Source organism: Acinonyx jubatus, chromosome A1 (genome assembly GCF_027475565.1).
Source record: "Acinonyx jubatus isolate Ajub_Pintada_27869175 chromosome A1, VMU_Ajub_asm_v1.0, whole genome shotgun sequence".
Taxonomy (NCBI): domain Eukaryota; kingdom Metazoa; phylum Chordata; class Mammalia; order Carnivora; family Felidae; genus Acinonyx; species Acinonyx jubatus.
This window is the reverse complement of record NC_069380.1, coordinates 50,460,288-50,478,506: the sequence shown is the minus strand read 5'-3', so window position 1 is coordinate 50,478,506 and position 18,219 is coordinate 50,460,288. Positions and strand designations below refer to the sequence as shown.

At 32.3% G+C, this 18,219-nt stretch overlaps 1 protein-coding gene across 13 annotated transcripts in view; it reads left to right on the top strand.

Moving 5' to 3' along the window:
* MYCBP2 (MYC binding protein 2) overlaps positions 1-18,219 on the top strand; it is a 281,767-nt gene that overhangs the window by 203,650 nt on the left and 59,898 nt on the right. For 5 of the 13 annotated variants that reach the window (XM_053216756.1, XM_053216745.1, XM_027065036.2 and 2 more), the window contains 5 exons: positions 5,579-5,653; positions 8,182-8,406; positions 9,273-9,405; positions 13,125-13,247; positions 15,905-16,084. In XM_053216756.1, the coding sequence (XP_053072731.1) occupies positions 5,579-5,653; positions 8,182-8,406; positions 9,273-9,405; positions 13,125-13,247; positions 15,905-16,084 (736 nt within the window). The remainder of the gene's footprint in view (positions 1-5,578; positions 5,654-8,181; positions 8,407-9,272; positions 9,406-13,124; positions 13,248-15,904; positions 16,085-18,219) is intronic. The other 8 variants (XM_027065047.2, XM_027065038.2, XM_053216750.1 and 5 more) reach the window with 7 other exon arrangements.

Genomic DNA, 18,219 nt, shown 5'->3' with positions numbered 1-18,219 from the left:
TTACCATTGGGGGAGGGGTCCCCTTAGATACAATACAAAGTCAGGGGACAAATGGCAATAGTTTGATGCTGGTTCCTAGAGAAGCATAGAGTAGTTTTAGTATAAAAATACTAGAACAGGTAGATGACAGAGGGTTTATATTTTATGTGGTCACCAAAAATGATAGAGGGGATAAAACTAACAGGCCTAGGGCTCCAAACAGACCTGGTATAAAGTTGCTTCAGTGCAGGTGTTAGATGAGGACTCACACAGTCAGCCTGGCATTGGTGAGAACAGGCTCATTTTTCAAGGTTTTGTCTGTAGGGACCCGCGAGGGCCTCTAACATAAGGAATATGTTACTCCGCAGGGCCAAACATTGATAGGGGGTGGAAGGAATAAGGATTCTATCTCACCTTCTCAGGGAACAAATAAGCTAAATAAATGTGCCTTTCATGTACCTTTCTACCTCTTCATTTGCATCTCTTACTACATTTACTACTGGAAAAAAACACATTCACTTTCCACCCACTCTCCCTTTCTCCTTGAGTCAATTTATGAATAAATCAACTATAATTATGGCTAATAATTGTAAAACAGTCCTCAGTAAAGAGAGAGAATGCAGAGATAAAAAATAATATTAGAAATAACCAAGGATGGATGCCACTAACTTAAAAAGATACAAAAATACCAAAAAGTTGCCTTCTGCAGTCTTTACATCTGCCTCTTCAACCTTTTCTAGTTAAAATAATTTTGCATTCACATCAATGTGTGTACCTTATCTGAATCTTGACTCAAACTGTTGGGGATGGTGGGGGTGAGGATTAGAAATTTGAACACTGAGTAAATACTTGATGAACTATTTAAAAAATCACCATAAGTAACCCTATTTAGAATAAGCTTTAGGAGCGCCTGGGTGGCTCAGTCAGTTAAGTGTTTGACTTTGGCTCGGGTCATGATCTTGCGGTTTGTGGGTTCGAGCCCTGTGTCGGGCTCTGTACTCGTGTTGTCATTGCGGACAGGTACTGTAGCTAACTGTTAGCCTGCCTAACAATACTTCATTACTTTGCTAAGAATTGATGGTAACCCTCACTTAGTACAAATGTGACTTTCACTCTGTTTTAGCACTTTAGTAATGCTCTAGTTCAGATAAATAGCATTGACTTTTCATATTATATATAACTATGTATTTTTTAAAGTATTTTTTGATCAATGGTAAGATCAGGGATAAATATGAAGAATGCAGACCCTTTTTTGTGAGGTGCTGGTGTTCTGTTAGAACTTTGTGCTCTTAAAAAAAGTGAAGGAGAAGAAGAAGAGCACTGTGCCCTTTTTAGAACACACTGTCCAATTTTACATCTTCGAGTCTTTATGTTGTTTCATTTGTCTAGGATGCTTTCCCTTCCTATTTTTTTCCTCTTTTTTACTAAATTTTCCTAGTTGACCAAGCTCAAAAATTTCTGTTGACATTTGTCTTCTCTGTACTTCCCAGTAATGCTGTATTTACTAATTTATTGGTTGTTCATTTAAGGACTATTGAGCCCTTATTAACGTACCAAATACTAAGATGGGAAGTAAGCATTGAGTGAAGAGGGGGAGGGAAGGGATATGAAATCAATAAGATGGGAGTGCAGTTCTTGCTCTTGGAGTACTCACTGTATAATATGGCAGACATGCCACATTCAAATAATTAAGTTGCATTGTAATAAGTTACAGAATGACTTCACCTAGGTGATATGTGAGGAGGGAAAAAGTCTTGAAGAAAGGTTGTCAGGAAAAAGTGACAAAGAATCAAATGTCCAAAGTTATGGAGGCCTGCTGTGTTTGGGAACTGAAAGCTAGTTGATAAGGGCTGACAAAGCAAAAGATTGGGGGTAGGAATCACATAAGTACTGGGGAAATTAGGTTTCCCTCTCTTTTCTCAGGTCGAAGTAGAAGAGCTCTACTTCTTACCCATAATGTTTAGTTTGTTTTTCTTCCCTTCAGCCCATTTGTATTTGTATACATTTTACTTCTCTTGTTAAGCTCCTTAAGGTTAAGGACTCATTAAGAATCCCTTCTTACTCATATTCTTTTCTTCCAAAATGTTAAATATTATATTTTGCACACGGTAGGCTTTCAACTTTGTTGAATACTACATTTTAATGCTTGGCATTTGGTATGATGTACTGTTCAGAATAATTCCTATCACCTATATGCTGCTTCTTCTCATTTACTTTTCTCTCATTTAATTTTGTTGTGACCTGTGATGTCATGTATTTTATCATTCTTATTTTTCTAGTGTCAACAGATAGCTACTCTCTCAAAATCACAAGTAGAAAGTAATAAATGAGACATATGGTCACAAAAGGACAAAGTAAATATAGCTATAAAAATCATACAACTTTAGTAGAACTCCCAAGTTAAGTAAATGTGAATATTCATAACCTTAATGGTTGAATGAGGATGAGTACCATGATACATGTTGGAGGTGACGTAGGTCAGTCTGAGAAATCAGAAGGCATAAAATGTTGATTTTTAAATTAAAATTCTAAAGATCTGGAAGCTACAGAATGTAAGCTAATAGAATGTTTCATACATTGGGGAAAATGTGCCTGGAATAGACCTTACATTTTGGGGGGAAAACGAGTTTACTTCTAGGATAGGAGATATTAGTGATTTAAAACTTCTAGGCCCAATTCTTTGGATACTTTGTCAGAAATGAGGTCTTCCAACATTGTGAAGGTTGAGTGGTAGAGTGTATATCAAGGAGAGTAAATGATACCTGGATGGAAGTATTCTAAGATATCTTTATAATGACTATATTATCTGAATTCTTGGAGAAACAGCTCATGTGTCCAAACATCTCCAGGCATTTATACAAACCACTTCCTTCCTCCATATGCTGATTGATGTTCACATACAGAAAGTAGGTTGATTTCTTCAAATTTTAGGGACCGGAACATACGGAGGAGAGATGAAGGGAAAATATCTTTTGGTAATCTCTCTGATAGCATTACCTGGGGTAATTGGTAAAATTAGCAAATGTTTCTCCCATTTTATGTCCCATTTCATTCTCTTGGGTTACCTGATGATGCCTGGTAGCCACAGCTTTAACATGCCCCGAATTGCTTGGTTTTGTTATGTTAATAGATTGGTGTATGTATATGCATAATCTGTTTTTACTATTTAACCTTAGTAAATACTAAGTATTAATGCACCATTAACAGAATGAAATTAAGGCAATTAAAATAACACTAATTGTTTTTGTGTATGCTATGTTTAATTTTTCGGAGACATTTTATCTTTTTCTCTTTAAAAATGGCAACTCTTAACTCCGTGCTCATCTAGCACAGTGAAAGAATTATTAAGCATTTTTTTGCCTGAGCATTTGGCATGTTTGGTCATGTATTTTCACAATGAATATTTTTCACTTATTTGATCTTCTGTGCCTTGAAAAATTATCCGCAGTTTGGTGATCATTAATTTAGTTAGGATTTTAGTATGCTTTAATTTTTAATTTTCCTAACAGAACTTTTTTGCCTTTAAAACAGTCTTTGAGTATAAAATGATTTAGATTATTGTAGGGGTGTGTGTGTGTGTGTGTGTGTGTGTGTGTGTGTGTGTGTTTGCATATAGTGGTACTCCTATTAATCTATGAAAGCTAATTTATGTATTTTAATAATTAGAAATTGAGACTTTGGAGATATTATTATTTTCATGCATGTTCATGTCTTTAGACTAAACTTGCCTAAATTTTCTAAAGAAAACCGTGCAAGTCTATTTTATGTTTAAACTCCAGCTTTCTATCTGGTGCATTTTTGGTATTTGATAAATGTAATTTTATTTGGATACCGTATTTTAAAAGTAGTAAACTAGTGTTTACTGGAATTTTCTACAAATTGAGAAAAGCAAACAAGTGTCAAATTTGAATCCACATATAATTAACATGTACAAAAATGATTTGATTGGCAATTTATCACAATGGTTAGCAGTTATATCACTTGTTAATTCATGTACTCAGACTCAAAACACTTGTTTGCACATGGAAATAAAAGAGAGGTACAAGCTTCAAATATTGTGAATCACTATATTGCTTCTTTATCACTAACTCCATCTGCCTTGCTTTTCACGATGCTTTTTACATTGCTTTTAATATAGAAAAAATTATGATAAAAAATAGAAAATGCTAAAGAATATCTCAATATTGTTTTATGTCAAAAGGTCTGCACCACTGTTTTCTGTGAAGGAAAAACCTTTGAGCACATAGTTCAAAAATTCTTATATATATGAATGAACCAGTAAAGACATCTTTTTCCCCCAAAAAATAGCATTTTAAAATGCTTTCATCATGTTTCCACTTCACATAAAGAGAAAGGACCCTATTTGCTATTCATTTTTAAATATGAAAGGGGGCTTTGGTTTTTGGTCTTGGTTTTGTTTTGCATTCATTTGTAGGCATATTACTAGGAACTCCTTTTTCTGGCTGTTATATGTCTTATATCTCTGAATTAGCATATATGTGTATGTATATGGGTGTGTATCTGCATCTTTCCATACATAAATACATGAGGAAAATACAGGGTTAAAGAATATTAAATTGTCATTATCTAAAATGGCTTATAATTGGTTGGGAATTGTGTTGTTTCTTTTGTGTTGAAGTTTTGGATGCTGAAAGCTTTTATTAACATTTTGAGTGTCCTCTTTTTTGTTCAAAATAACCATTTATCACAGTATTTACATAAGCAGTAAAATTGTGTAATTGCTACTCACTGGGAAGATTTTAATTTCAGATCAAATATATTCAATAGCATATTTTTATCTAAAATGTATATCACTTAAATTTTCATTAAGACATTTTGTGAAGATGTTGACTTTTCTAGGACTGCTGCTGCGAGTTGGTTATTTAACAGAATATTTTTAGATTTTAACATAGAGATGTAAAGGCTCTATGCATTTCCTAAACTTGGTGATAGCAAAAACTAGGCCTGTCTTTTAAGAAAAGATTCAAGTTGTATGTTTTTCTGTGTGCTTCTCTTAACAAATATGCTAACAGCTTTCAGTAACATTTCTGAATGATTTTTCCTCATTTAGAGAAGAAAGGGAGATTGAAAAATGACCTAGATTTTTGACTTCTTGATGTTTTTTGTATTTTAAAAAGTGGAAATGTTCACAGATTCTCCATGCCATTAATATTCATAATAATAGTTGCACTATCTATACAATCTATATTATTTACCTTTTCTTTATAAAACAGCAGACTGTTTTCTGTCATAAAACAAATCTGGCTTGTATTGGAACAGATACGTCGTCATTTAAAAGAGTTTTAAGGTTTCCTGCTTGCATTGACTGTCTTAAGCTTTAAATAAATGTCTGGCTCTTAATTTTAGTAAATGGCATGACACACTATATCCATGGAGAGCTTTTGACAAAAACTTATTTATCAGTCTTTCTTTGCTGTATGGTTTACTCAGGTGGCTTCAGTTTCCCTGTAGTAAAATAATATCACAGTGCTGGTGCTAGAGTACAGAACAATGTTGTTACTGTGAACACATCTTCTGTAGATAATATCCTGTTCCCTTTCTTTGTTGATATTTTTCTTTCTTAAACTTTGTCGCTCAGAGTATCTTTAATGCTAGCCAAGGAGTCAGGGACTTGGACGTATTTTCATGGACTTCCAAAGCTTTTTTTCCCCAGGTGAGTTAACTGTAAGGAACAGTCAAACAATATTCAGGTATTTCAGCATGTATAACAAATTTTGCCTTCTATCTTTTGAAGCCTTTGCTTAAGGTTAATGAAAGACTTTTTGCCGAAAAAGATCGACACAAAGTGCTACAATTGAGTTTCCCTGGTAATCCTTTTCCCTCTGCTTTTGTCAAAGAATGTATTATTAGTTTAATTTGAACTTTTATGTGACTTCAAATTTGCTGTATTTAATTTATGACTAGCTTCTCCCATAATTACATCCACATCTGGCTTTCTCAGCTTGCTTGTTTTGATGGGAAAGTCCCAAATCCATGGCTCTTCTCTTCTTCCCTAGCTTTTCACAATGCCCTTTTGGATATTCATCTGAGAATGGGGTGGGAATGCAAAGAGAAAAAAAATTACAGTGCACTTCATCCATTTCTTACACTGGTCCCCAGGTCTTCCATTTCTGTATTGGCTAAAGCATGTATATTAGGGTTCCTTGAGAATGGCAACCATACTTCTATGACTTATTTGTCTGTTAGTTCTTTTCATTCTCTGCACTATAAAAAAAAATGGATAGACTTTGTTTAACAGTTAATAATTTGCATAGTTTCTTTATTCAATAAAATATTAAATATTTTAATAAAAGTTCTCATATATTGCCTTTCGCTGAACAACTTGCAATTATTATTAGTTTTTGCCAAGACTCGTCTCTTGTGTTCTACTGAATGACCAAAGTTTGGAAATACTGTTATAACTTAATTAAATGCTCTAAATATATCAGTGAATACCAGTAAAATTGATTTTTCACTAAATCTAATATTTGCTTGTTATTTTTGACATCATACCATGTAATTTTTTAAAAAATGGTTGTAAATAGGACTAACTTGCCTCTTCCAACTATGAAATAGCCTGATATATTTACTGAAATTGGTTATTCACAACTACATATTTTTAAATGTTTACTGAAAACCTTGTTAGTGTAGTAGCACAGTTTAAAGTTTAGACCTGACCCTCCATTTTCATTTTGAGCACACTCTTTATTCATGTGTAAGTTTTTATGAGTATATATGCACGGGTGTGTACAATGCATATTTTAAGTTTATTTTAGATTATAAATCTACATTTTTCAAGTATTATTATATTAAATGTAAATAAATATTGTCCATAGTACATATTTATACACCTAAAAGTTATTCATCACCACAATGAAATTAATAGAATATTATGTGAAGGTTAATAGTGGGTTAAAAATTTTCCCTGACCATATACTGAGTTAAAGTCACAGGTACACAGAATTCTTGAATCTACATTTTTTTAACTTAAGAATTTCATTTTTAATTTTTTATTATAGAAAGGAAGACCCTTTAGTATGAGACTACTTAGAGGGATAGAGCTATTTAGTAGTATTTTATCTTGCATAAATAGTATATTAGTGTTTTTGTCATTTTTATTCCATGTTTATGGTATTACTAAATATTAATTTAATTTTAATGCACTGTTTAAATAAGTGCCCCATTAGGGTCATCTTTTGTTGTATTTAAACATAAAATAATTTGTAGTCTTTACTACTGTATTTAAAAGTACAGTTTAAATCTGTTTTAAAGAAGTAATAATGACAATGGAAGAGCCCCCAGTGTGGAACTTTACTCCTTCACAAAGAGCAAATATGAGAAGGTTATTATTTATCTTTATTGCATTCACATAGGGAACAATTTCATTCAGATTCAATAGAAAATTTAGGGCATGTCCTTTTCTTTCATTTTAGAAGCGATTCTTTTATATCTAAATGCATTGTATTTATGTAAAAATGCATCTTTGATATTAATCTCTCTAAAAGCATAATCATCTTTTTCTGTTAATAGCATTAATATATCATTGTTTAGTATTGGCCTAGCAGATCTAGCAGGACATCTTTATTTGTATTACATTAAGGAAGTATGAGTTGTTAAAATCTTATAAGCATTCTTATATTTATCCTTAACCTAGTAAATATTAAGATGTAGCTATATTTTATGCACATTTTTTGTCATTGCTATCCTGTTTATAGACAAGTTTCTAGAATCTTCACATGTGTTTTCTCTATTTGTAAGTAATTATTACAAAGTGGAAGGAAATGAAGATTTAGACTTTTTAACCTGTACCAACATACAGCAATGCAGTAATAATGACTCAAAATTATTCAGTTGTGGTTCACAGAGTATATTATTTTTGTTTTTCCTACTGTTTAATATTTCATTAAAAAATAAAAATAAAATCAAGTACTATATATTTCTTAAATTGTGGTGGGCAAAAGCCAGAGGTTCATTCGCTCTTTCTGCTATATTTTCTTCTCTTCTTTTAAATATTACTCAGCATTGAAACATTAAAAGATTCTTTGGTAGTCGTGTTAATATGTATACTTCAGTTATTTTTGGATATGTATTCTCTTATTTGATAGTATTAAAGACTTGCTGTAAAAGCTATTAATAATAGGATGTTGAAAGTGGTAATAGACTGTATTTTGTTTATTTTTTTTTTCCTATTCAAATTTTCAGGAACCTAAAACTAATACTGATGACTTTTTCAAAGATATAAACTCCTGCTGCCCACAGGAAGCAACAATGCAAGAACAAGATATGCCGTTCTTGCGAGGAGGGCCAGGCATGTACAAGGTAGTGAAGACGGGACCTTCCGGTCACAACATCAGAAGCTGCCCTAACCTTAGAGGTATCCCAATTGGAATGTTAGTTCTGGGAAACAAAGTCAAAGCAGTGGGAGAGGTATGGATTCTTGTAGCTTCATGACTTCTAAATTATTCCTTTTTAATATAATACCAGAGCATCTCTTTCTTCCAAAGGTTGCCATTTCCATCCCAGGTTTTTAAACGTTAATGTTCTTTATCCTTACTTGTAATGCAAATACTACTAACATCATTTTTCTGTGCTTCTTTTTTAAGTAATTTTATTCTCATAATTATCCTTCTGAAAACAGTATTTATATTAACAAAATGATTTGTATTGTATATATGAATGTTTGGTATGTACATATATCCTTTCATTATTATAAATGTACTATAATGTCATGGGTTAACAGCACTTTAAAATATTTACTATGAATTGGTATGGAGATGTGACATATACAAAGAGTTCATTTCTTTGTTCTCATTTATGTGTCTCACTGAAGTCCTGAGCAAATAAAACTTTTTAGTTAATGGTGGCATTTGCCTCAGCTGATGAGCTTGAAGATGTAGTGTGTCATGCTATTTCTCAGTGTCAGGGTCATTTTCAAGTTGTATTATAGACACTACCAATCTAAATAATAGTTTGCTATGTTGGGATATTTTAGGTGCCAAAACAAAAAAAAAGAGAGAGCGCCACGTGTTTTGGGGTAATGTGTAAAGTTATTTAGAGGTTGTCCTGTGCCTTAAAAGTTACTATTTTTACTGAAGTCATAAATAAGCAGCATTTTACAGAACTTTTTATTGATTTCTGTCTTACCTCAGGCTGTGGTCTTAATTTCAGAATCTAATTTCATGGTAACTTTTGGAATGTTTACCCTATTCAAACACTTAAACTTTTTGCTGGTTTTCAGCCTGAGTACCCTGAAAGATTCAAGCCAATCAATCGTGCTTTTTGTTATGTGCTAGGTAACCAATTCTGAAGGTGCGTGGGTGCAGCTGGATAAGAACAGCATGGTAGAGTTCTGTGAGAGTGATGAAGGAGAGGCATGGTCCTTAGCTAGAGACAGAGGCGGAAACCAATACCTTCGACATGAAGATGGCAAGTTGGCTTAAATTTGTGATTTATTCTGATTAACCTTTGAAATGCAGAAGTAAACAACTTTTTTGTGTGTTTATTTTTTAAGTAAAGAGAAAAACTGAAGTTAAAAATTCTTACAATTCTTAAAATTTGTGAAAATAATGGGTACTCAGCACATGTACGAAGAGAGTTAAAAGAAAATGTGAAACATATGAATCCATCTTTGCAAACTATGTTTTCTTTTTTTTCCCATTGATGTAGATTTGTATGACTCCTTATTCTATGCCAGTCCAGGATTGAATGTTTTACCTTTTTTTTTTAACCACTAAATGGAAGTTCACTTTTCAAATTGTCAATCATAGTACTTCTCCTAGGCAATTTCATTTGATTTAATTTTGTCTCAGGATAGGAGCATTGGATAAATGCATAGCATCTTTTGGGGGGTTCCTATTTTGTTGTTAGAGTTTCAGCTTTCAACTTCATCTTCTTCAATAATCTCAGTTAATAAAAACTTTTCTTTATTGTCCCCTTCTCTTCATTCTCCTGGGACAAAAACATGGTTCTTCCAAGTTCAGACCATGTCATCACTTGGGTGAAGCTTTAACTGATCCTTACAGAGTCAAGAATTCTAAGTTCCTAAAGAACTATATTTACCGCTAGAATAAAACTGATATCATACTGAAGTTAATTTTTATTTCTTTATATCGAGATTGTGAGTCACTTGTGGACAGGCACAGGGTTTTTTAATCTTTGTATTCCTCGTTCTGAAACAGTTTTGGCACTTCATTGCATATTAAGTTTTGTAAATACAAGTTGAATCACAAAAATATTAGGGCATCAAAATAAGTGGATAAGTCAAGCATAGATTTTTTTCTTCAAAATCCTAAAATTTATAGGAAAAGGTCAGATAAATGAAAGAACATGGGTATTTATCCAAAAGAGAATAAATACATAGTATTTACCATCCAAGAGGCAATATGGCCATAAGTATAAAAAGATCTTTTAAAAGTTTGAAACTTCATGAATGACAGAGTACATTTAGACTACAGTAAAACCTTGGGTTGCAAATAACTTGTCCTGTGAGTGTTCCGCAAGGGGAGCAAACATTTATCCTAAATTTTAACTTGATAAATGAGCGATGTCTTGCAATACAAGTAGTACCTAACGCCGAATGTCACATGATCACAACTTAGCCAGTGGTTCTTGAAATTCGCTTTGATATATGACTGCTTTGGATTACAAGCATGTTTCCAGAACAATTATGCTCATAAACCAAGGTTTTACTGTATTAACAGTATACATTAAACATTTTTCCTTTTTTTCCCCACAATAAGCCTTTGAATAAGTTCTATAATTTTCATTTTACAGGTAAGGAAACTAAAGGTCATGGATTTGAAATGACTTTTGCCTGTGGTTATATAGCTAGATGTATGGCAGATGTATTACCTGAGCCAGAAACTGCATTTGTATTTGAGATGCTGTGCTCATTACAGCACACTACTCTGTGTCAGTAATCATTGAATAGAATCTGAGAACCTGCTACTTCCCTCGTCTTTACAGACACACTTCATAATCACAGCTGATGTGGTTGTAAAATAATGTTCTGGGTTGGTATACCTATTCTTCATTATGTTGTGAGAATGAGAACGGCTTCATTTGATGAAACTTAGACATTTTACAAAATAACCTTCCCATTTATAATATACTTAATATATATATTACATATTCAGAAGTTCCTAAACATTTCCACTATATATGCATATTCTGATATAAATGAAAATACATAAAGTGAGGTCAGCTTTATATAAGACATAGGTAAATAATATGAGAATGGTTTGGGTAACTATCAAAGTAACTTCCTAGCTTAATTATTTTTTTAACTGTCAATATAGCTTAAGTGTAAGAGTGAACTCTGGAGCTGGACTGCTAGGGTACAGATACCAGCGCCACAGCTTTTCAGTTGTGTCACCTTGGCCAAGTTAACCTGACGTCTCTGTGCTTCAGTTTTCTCGTTTACAAAATGAAAATAATTTATAAGTTCCATATGAAATCCAAATGAACAAATAACAACATAAAACTAGCAGATGGTAAGGTTAGCTGTTATGATTAAGATGTAAAATGCCCTCTATACTGAAGACTGAGTTTTAAATAGAGAGTTTTATTTCTATATACTTAGAAGGTAGACGGTTCTTCTTCGTTAAAATGCTTCTTAAATTAGTATATTATTTCTGCTAAGTAAGATATTCAACCCTAAAAGCAGTGTAAGAGAAGTTTAAATTTCTCTCTATCAACACTTAATGGTCCTTTGCTCTTATATAAAGTGATGTTAAGTTTTTAACGTAAGACCTGGGGTGATCAGGAAAAAGTGTTAAGAAGTTAGTGCCTGAAAATCACTACGATTAGTCGATGTTGTATCCAAATAGTCTGCTCGTCGATATTAGTATGTAACTGTATTTAATGTGGAAGTAAGAGGATTTGGCACTATAGTAATTTGTATGAGGTAGTAGAAGTACAACAAAACTTTGCTCTTGGTAAAAATTATTTCTAGGTCTTTGATATTTGCAAATAAAGCTAGTAGGCAAAGTTACTGGTCTGGTTAAAAACAGACCTTATACTTGATGCTGAGACCATTCTGAGTCTAGAGGGTGAGAGGGATGCTGTCTTTCCCATTCAGATTAGTGTTCCTGAGTATTTTCCAGAAAACCTATTCCACTGCTGAAATATCTGACACTAAACACTATTGCCTAAGGGAAGTGCTGGGGGATTGACTTGTTGAAAAAAGTCTAGAAATGTAAGTGAAAGGAAAATGCAAGTGGAAGAAAACACCACATTTTCTAGTTCCATTTTCTTTTTGAAGAGATCTTGATTTCTAAAAAATATACTCAAGACTTCATTATCTGTAAAGTTGTTTTGATAGAATAGATACTTTTTCTCCTTTTACCTTGCATTTGACAGATTTTATTTTGCCCTTTTTTAGCTGGCATTAATATGACTATTGAATTATGGTATTTGTGTTTTTAGTATTATATCATACAAGGTCTTATGGCCATCTCATTGATAATAAAGGATACCTTAGTTTATTAATTTATGTTGTAAACTGGATAAAATACATGCCTTTTTTCCTTGAAATAAGAATTATGATACATTTATTGACTTGAGCATGTGTGAATAGCTCTATGTGACCTGATTTATCATCCTTTCATTTAGAGGAAATGTCCTTATATAATAAGTAAAAATAAGTTAAAAGTTAAATTTTCCACAATTTTTACATTCAGAACTAAAAATATTTTGTATATTAGCATTCAAATAGGAAAAAAAAGAGCATATATTTAGACATTTCTATTTGAGTGCTAATACACAAAATATTTTGATTTCTGGTTTATAGGGTACCCATTTTTATTTTATAAAGTGCTCTTGTATAAATCTGTCACAAATTGGAGCTCCTGATCCAAAAATACTAGTATGCATTCAATGATATATCCAGCCACAATGAAAGTAAATTGGCTTCATAAGACCATATCCAGTTTCTAAGTTTCACTGTGTATTTGATAATGAAAACAAAGATTTGTCGTATAATTTGTCAGTATCAATGACCTAATTGTTAGACTTATTATCAAATCTAAATGTGAGGTTTTAAAATCTAACCATCATAAAGTATTTCTTGGTAACTTTCTCTTCATTCTATGAATAGGGGAATAGCATATAAGAAACTAATTTTATAGCTGTGTCTTTTATTATAGAACAAGTTCTTCTGGATCAAAATTCTCAGACTCCTCCTCCAAGCCCTTTCTCAGTGCAAGCTTTTAATAAAGGGGCAAGTTGCAGTGCCCAAGGATTTGATTATGGACTTGGAAATAATAAAGGTAGGTGTTTGAAAGTGAGTCTTTTACCTACCCAACTTTAATATTTTTATTACCTTCTCTTTTAACCATTTTTATTACTGTTCACCCACAAAACTTTATTAAAGTTTGTTCCTAGAAAACTGACAATCAAAATGTTTGCAAAGGTGTTCTTTTAGAGTGTCATTTTTACCAGTTTCAGCTTATGTTTGTAGTTTTTGCTTATTTGCTCCTATTTAAAGATACTCACTGTGAATTCACATCATAAATTCAATGACACTGTATCTAGTAAAAGAACTATTGTTTTTATCACTCACTTATTATTAATAGTAGTGTTAATGAGCAAAAAGGAACCTTCCACAATGATCCATTTAAAATCAAAATGTTTTAAGTAATATTACATGTCAGCTTTATTACATACACATGGTTTTGAATGTTTAGCCATGTTATCTTAGTTAATTTAGAATTATGTGAAATAGGCTATATTCGGGTTTGGTATGTATAATGAAATCAGAAAGTTGTAAAAAGGAAAACAAAAACCCCAAGCCAAAGAAATAAAATGTGTGTAAGCTGGTTTTGTCTGCAGTATTAGAAGAGACCAACATGATGGACGATCCAAACAATAATTATTTCAGAATAATTTATACTTGGATTTCATCTAAAATTCAGACACATTCCTTTTCTTTTCTATACATATGATCCTGACTCCTTCTAAATCAGCATATTGTCAGCAAGTAGCATACAAGTGGGATGATGGGTAGGAGGGAGAAGATAGCCTACATGGAAATAATTTTACTGTAAAATGTCATTTACACTAATTCATAGGATTTGATTTCGAGGAACAAATACAGCATCATTAGACTTGCAGAGCAAATGAAATAATGAAATCATCAATAAAATGCAAAATGACATCACTGTAGAGGAGATATTCAGTTTAAAATAAAACCACATGTTGTTTGATATCTTTATTGCTTTCCACAAAGTATTTATGTGAAAGAAGCCTAGCTACAAGATTTCCTTTTGGCTTTTCCTACTCTATTGTGTTGGTCTATCCTGAAGACTTGGGGACTGCCTGCTTGCTCATTTCTGGTAGCTCAGATTGCAACTAACTTGAGCTAGACCTTCATACTTAAGTAGGGGAAATGCTTGATGGTGTTTTCTTCATGTCCTTTTCTCTCTCCCATTATCAATCCTTAAATTAAAATCTCAGTGTTTATTTACTACTACTCTACTTCATTAGTAGTCTGTTCTGGAGCCATGTTTAATTCAAATTGTATGCTGTCAGTCTCTAAAGTGTCTAAATTGTACTGGTGGCTCTCACTTTAAATCAGTCTTCAAAATATAATTTACTTAAATATCGTAGGAATTTAAATCAACTTTTAAGAGACAAACATTGCTGATAACATTTGTTATTAAATAGAAATAATGAAGGACCGCTTTTTAAAAGTGTAATTTTTGCTTACATTGTTCGTATTTTTTAATAGGCTTTTAAAATACTTAGATGGTGCAAAGGAATATTAAGAAACTTAAATCTAATTAAATATATCTGACCTTTGTTAATGAACTTACCTTTAAACTAATTCCCATTTTTTAACTGTTTATACTGTCCAAGATCAAGAAATTTTTTTATAAAAATTCTTTATTCTTAATTCTATAAAATTCTTCATAATTTCTAAAATCCTTCCTGAAATCTACAACATAAATTTTTGAAAAGTGGACATATGTAGCTATGTATACAGTTCTTTCCATATAAGTCTATTCTTTCTTGCTGTTTCATTTGAAGTCTTCACTTAAGAAACTTTATTATATTTAGGGAATATGGCTGGAAAGGTACTGTGTTCCAGTTTTTACATCAACTAATCTAGATATATTTTTTCTTCTTCTCTTTTTCAGTATTATTTAAAATATTTAATACATATAATCTCTTAAAGAAGAAGCTAAGGATCATCCATCTAATTATATTGTTTCATAGTTTTAAAAATATTTTTCTGTTAAAGTCCTGTGCATGTAATTTCAAGGGAGAATGTCAGAATTCATACTTGAGATACTATTCCAATTAGATAGCTCATACTCCTTTTTATCTTATAAGTCTTAAAGATTGTTATATTATCCATCCAAGCAAAGGAGCTCATGCTTTAAGAAGTATAATTTCTTTGGCAGTAACAATTTAAAAAAAGAAAATAATAATTTATTAACTCTAATGTAAATATATTACTAAGTTAATAACATATACTTTGCCTCCCTTCAGTTCTACATTTACTTAAAAAAACGTTTTCATATTATTTGCTTATTTTCTGCATGAAGAGTACTGCATATGAGGTGGAGTTATTTAGTCATTTATTAGGTATTATGTAGAAGACATCATTTGCTTAGATCTCAGTTTACACTTGTATGATATTGAGTCAACCTCTCTATCATAGATTCTTCATAGACTCTGAATTCCCCCACACTGCTGCTCAATGTTGTGTGTAAATTTTCATGAATTTGTTTTCATAGGTGGGCTGTTATATAAGATTATTAAAACAACATAACAACATTTGGTCCCTAATTTGAGAATAATGATCACCAACTTCCACTCATTCCTGAGTTGGCATAGTTTTATTTAGTGTTTAACTTTATCTGAATGTCATAAAGCACCATATTCTTTGCCATTTTGGATGTTAATTAATAACAAGTTGTAGTTTTGACTGTTTTGCCCACTGCAGGTGACCAACTGAGTGCCATATTGAATTCCATTCAGTCTCGGCCCAATCTCCCAGCTCCTTCCATCTTTGATCAAGCTGCAAAACCTCCCTCTTCCCTAGTCCACAGCCCATTTGTGTTCGGACAGCCCCTTTCCTTCCAGCAGCCTCAGCTTCAGAGTAAGTCTGTCAGCCTTACCTGCCTCATCAAACCATTTCTGAAGCTTTGTTCTGAGTTGTTTATCAGTTACTAATTATTTATCAACTCACTTGACTGATTTTATTTCATGAGGATGTTATCCCTTTCCACATTTTTGAAGGATTTAAGCTATTCTGAGCTAAGACATTGTGCAGCTAAGACATTTGTTTTTTAATCACACATTTTTTTATTAAGTATAGTTATTGAAGTATGGCTATTATGCTCTCTAATTCCAGCATAAGCAAACACATACATAAAGCATGTTAAGAAAAACATTTCATTTAAATTTTTTTATATAAAACGCATGACTATACTAAGCATCACTTACAGAACTAACTTTCATTGTTTTACACTGGATTTTTGTTACTGAGGGATGCCCCAAGAGAATAGACCTATTTCACTATACCAGTGGGTAGAGGATAGGTGGTACGGGGCAGGTTTGTTTGTTTCTTTTAAGTGAATTTGGTATCTGTGAAATGTATAGCAACTTGAGGTTTCCAGATTTTCTCAAATTGTTGTTTCTTCTCTTGCTTTTTGTTGTTGTTGTTGTTGTTTTTCTTGTTCTTAATGTGTTAAAGTGATTATTTGCTTTTAGCTATGCCTTCTAAGATTGCTCTAGCCCTCCATCCATGATGTAATTCACATTGATCTGGAAAATAGACCCAAACAAATTACACTTAACCAAGTGCTCTTTTTTTTTTTTTTTTTTTAATAACTTCTTGAGGCCTCCACATAAACTTCTCAAAGCTTCTTGTGGTATGACAGCAATATATTCTTCTTGGCTTTCAGTTCATGTTATTGGCTGCACAATATATAAACGTATTCACTGAATGAGATAATTCATGAAAGTCCCAGATCATGCAAATAATGTTACTCATTAGGATATTATTATCTACCTTAGATAAAGAGTATACAAGAGTATAAACTTTTCTGGGATTGCACTATACATTAGGCAAGTTTAATGAAATTAAGTAGTTTGGAAATATAAGTAGTATCAATTTCTAGCCAATCGTTGTCTATATATATAGATATTGAATGTGTCTTAAAAGAAGAATTTCAAGGAAATATGACAGTGTCATGTGTGAGAAGTAGCTTTTTCCTTCTTTGGTAAGCATTACAGATGAAGGAAAGAGAAGTGACAACTTAGTTTACTCATTTAATGAAGCAATAGTATTTTTACATTTATATATGCCCAGATTGCAGGAAGTCTTAAAGGTAAAGACAAGAGAAAAAACAAAAAGGAAAAAAATCATAATTAGGCAGAAAATCCATATTAGATATAAAATTTCAAACAGGAAATGACTCTGATAATGTCATAGCAGCAGCAGACAACAGAAAAAAGTGAGGACATTTTTGTTCTACACAAAAAGTCATTTCAAGTCTTCTCAAAAAAAAAAAAAAAAAGTGGGGTGCCTGGGTGGCTCAGTCGGTTAAGCATCCGACTTCGGCTCAGGTCATGATCTCGTGGTCCATGAGTTCGAGCCCCGCGTCAGGCTCTGTGCTGACAGCTCAGAGCCTGGAGCCTGTTTCAGATTCTGTGTCTCCCTCTCTCTGACCCTCCCCTGTTCATGCTCGGTCTCTCTCTGTCTCAAAAATAAATAAACGTTAAAAAAAAAAAAAATTAAAAAAAAGAAAGAAAGAAAAGTGTAATTATTTTTGTTTTACCAAATTATCTAATAAAATATTTCAAAATATAAAGACCATAATAAAATCAGGCTTATTTCTCTCAAAGAATAATAGGTTTCCAACTGACATTGTGTCAAAATAATTGTATGCATCTTGTGTCTGAGTGTTATCAGTACCACTGCTTTCTTTTACCACCGTCTTGGAGCAAATTTGAAATCATGGCCTGAACATATCTCAGTTACCAGTTTTCTGAATCATCGTTTGTCTCTATTCCAACAATGGGAATTATGTAGCTCTTTCTTCTAAACCTCTTAGTTCTCATCAGAATATCACTGAAGTTTGACTTTACAAATTCCAGAAACCAAAATTCTTAATTTTTAGTATGACCAAAAAAAAAAAAAAAAGTATGGAACCTAAAATAGTTTTAATATCTTGGAAGTAAGTTTGAATGGTATTCATCACATCATATTGGGAAAATTAAATATGGCAG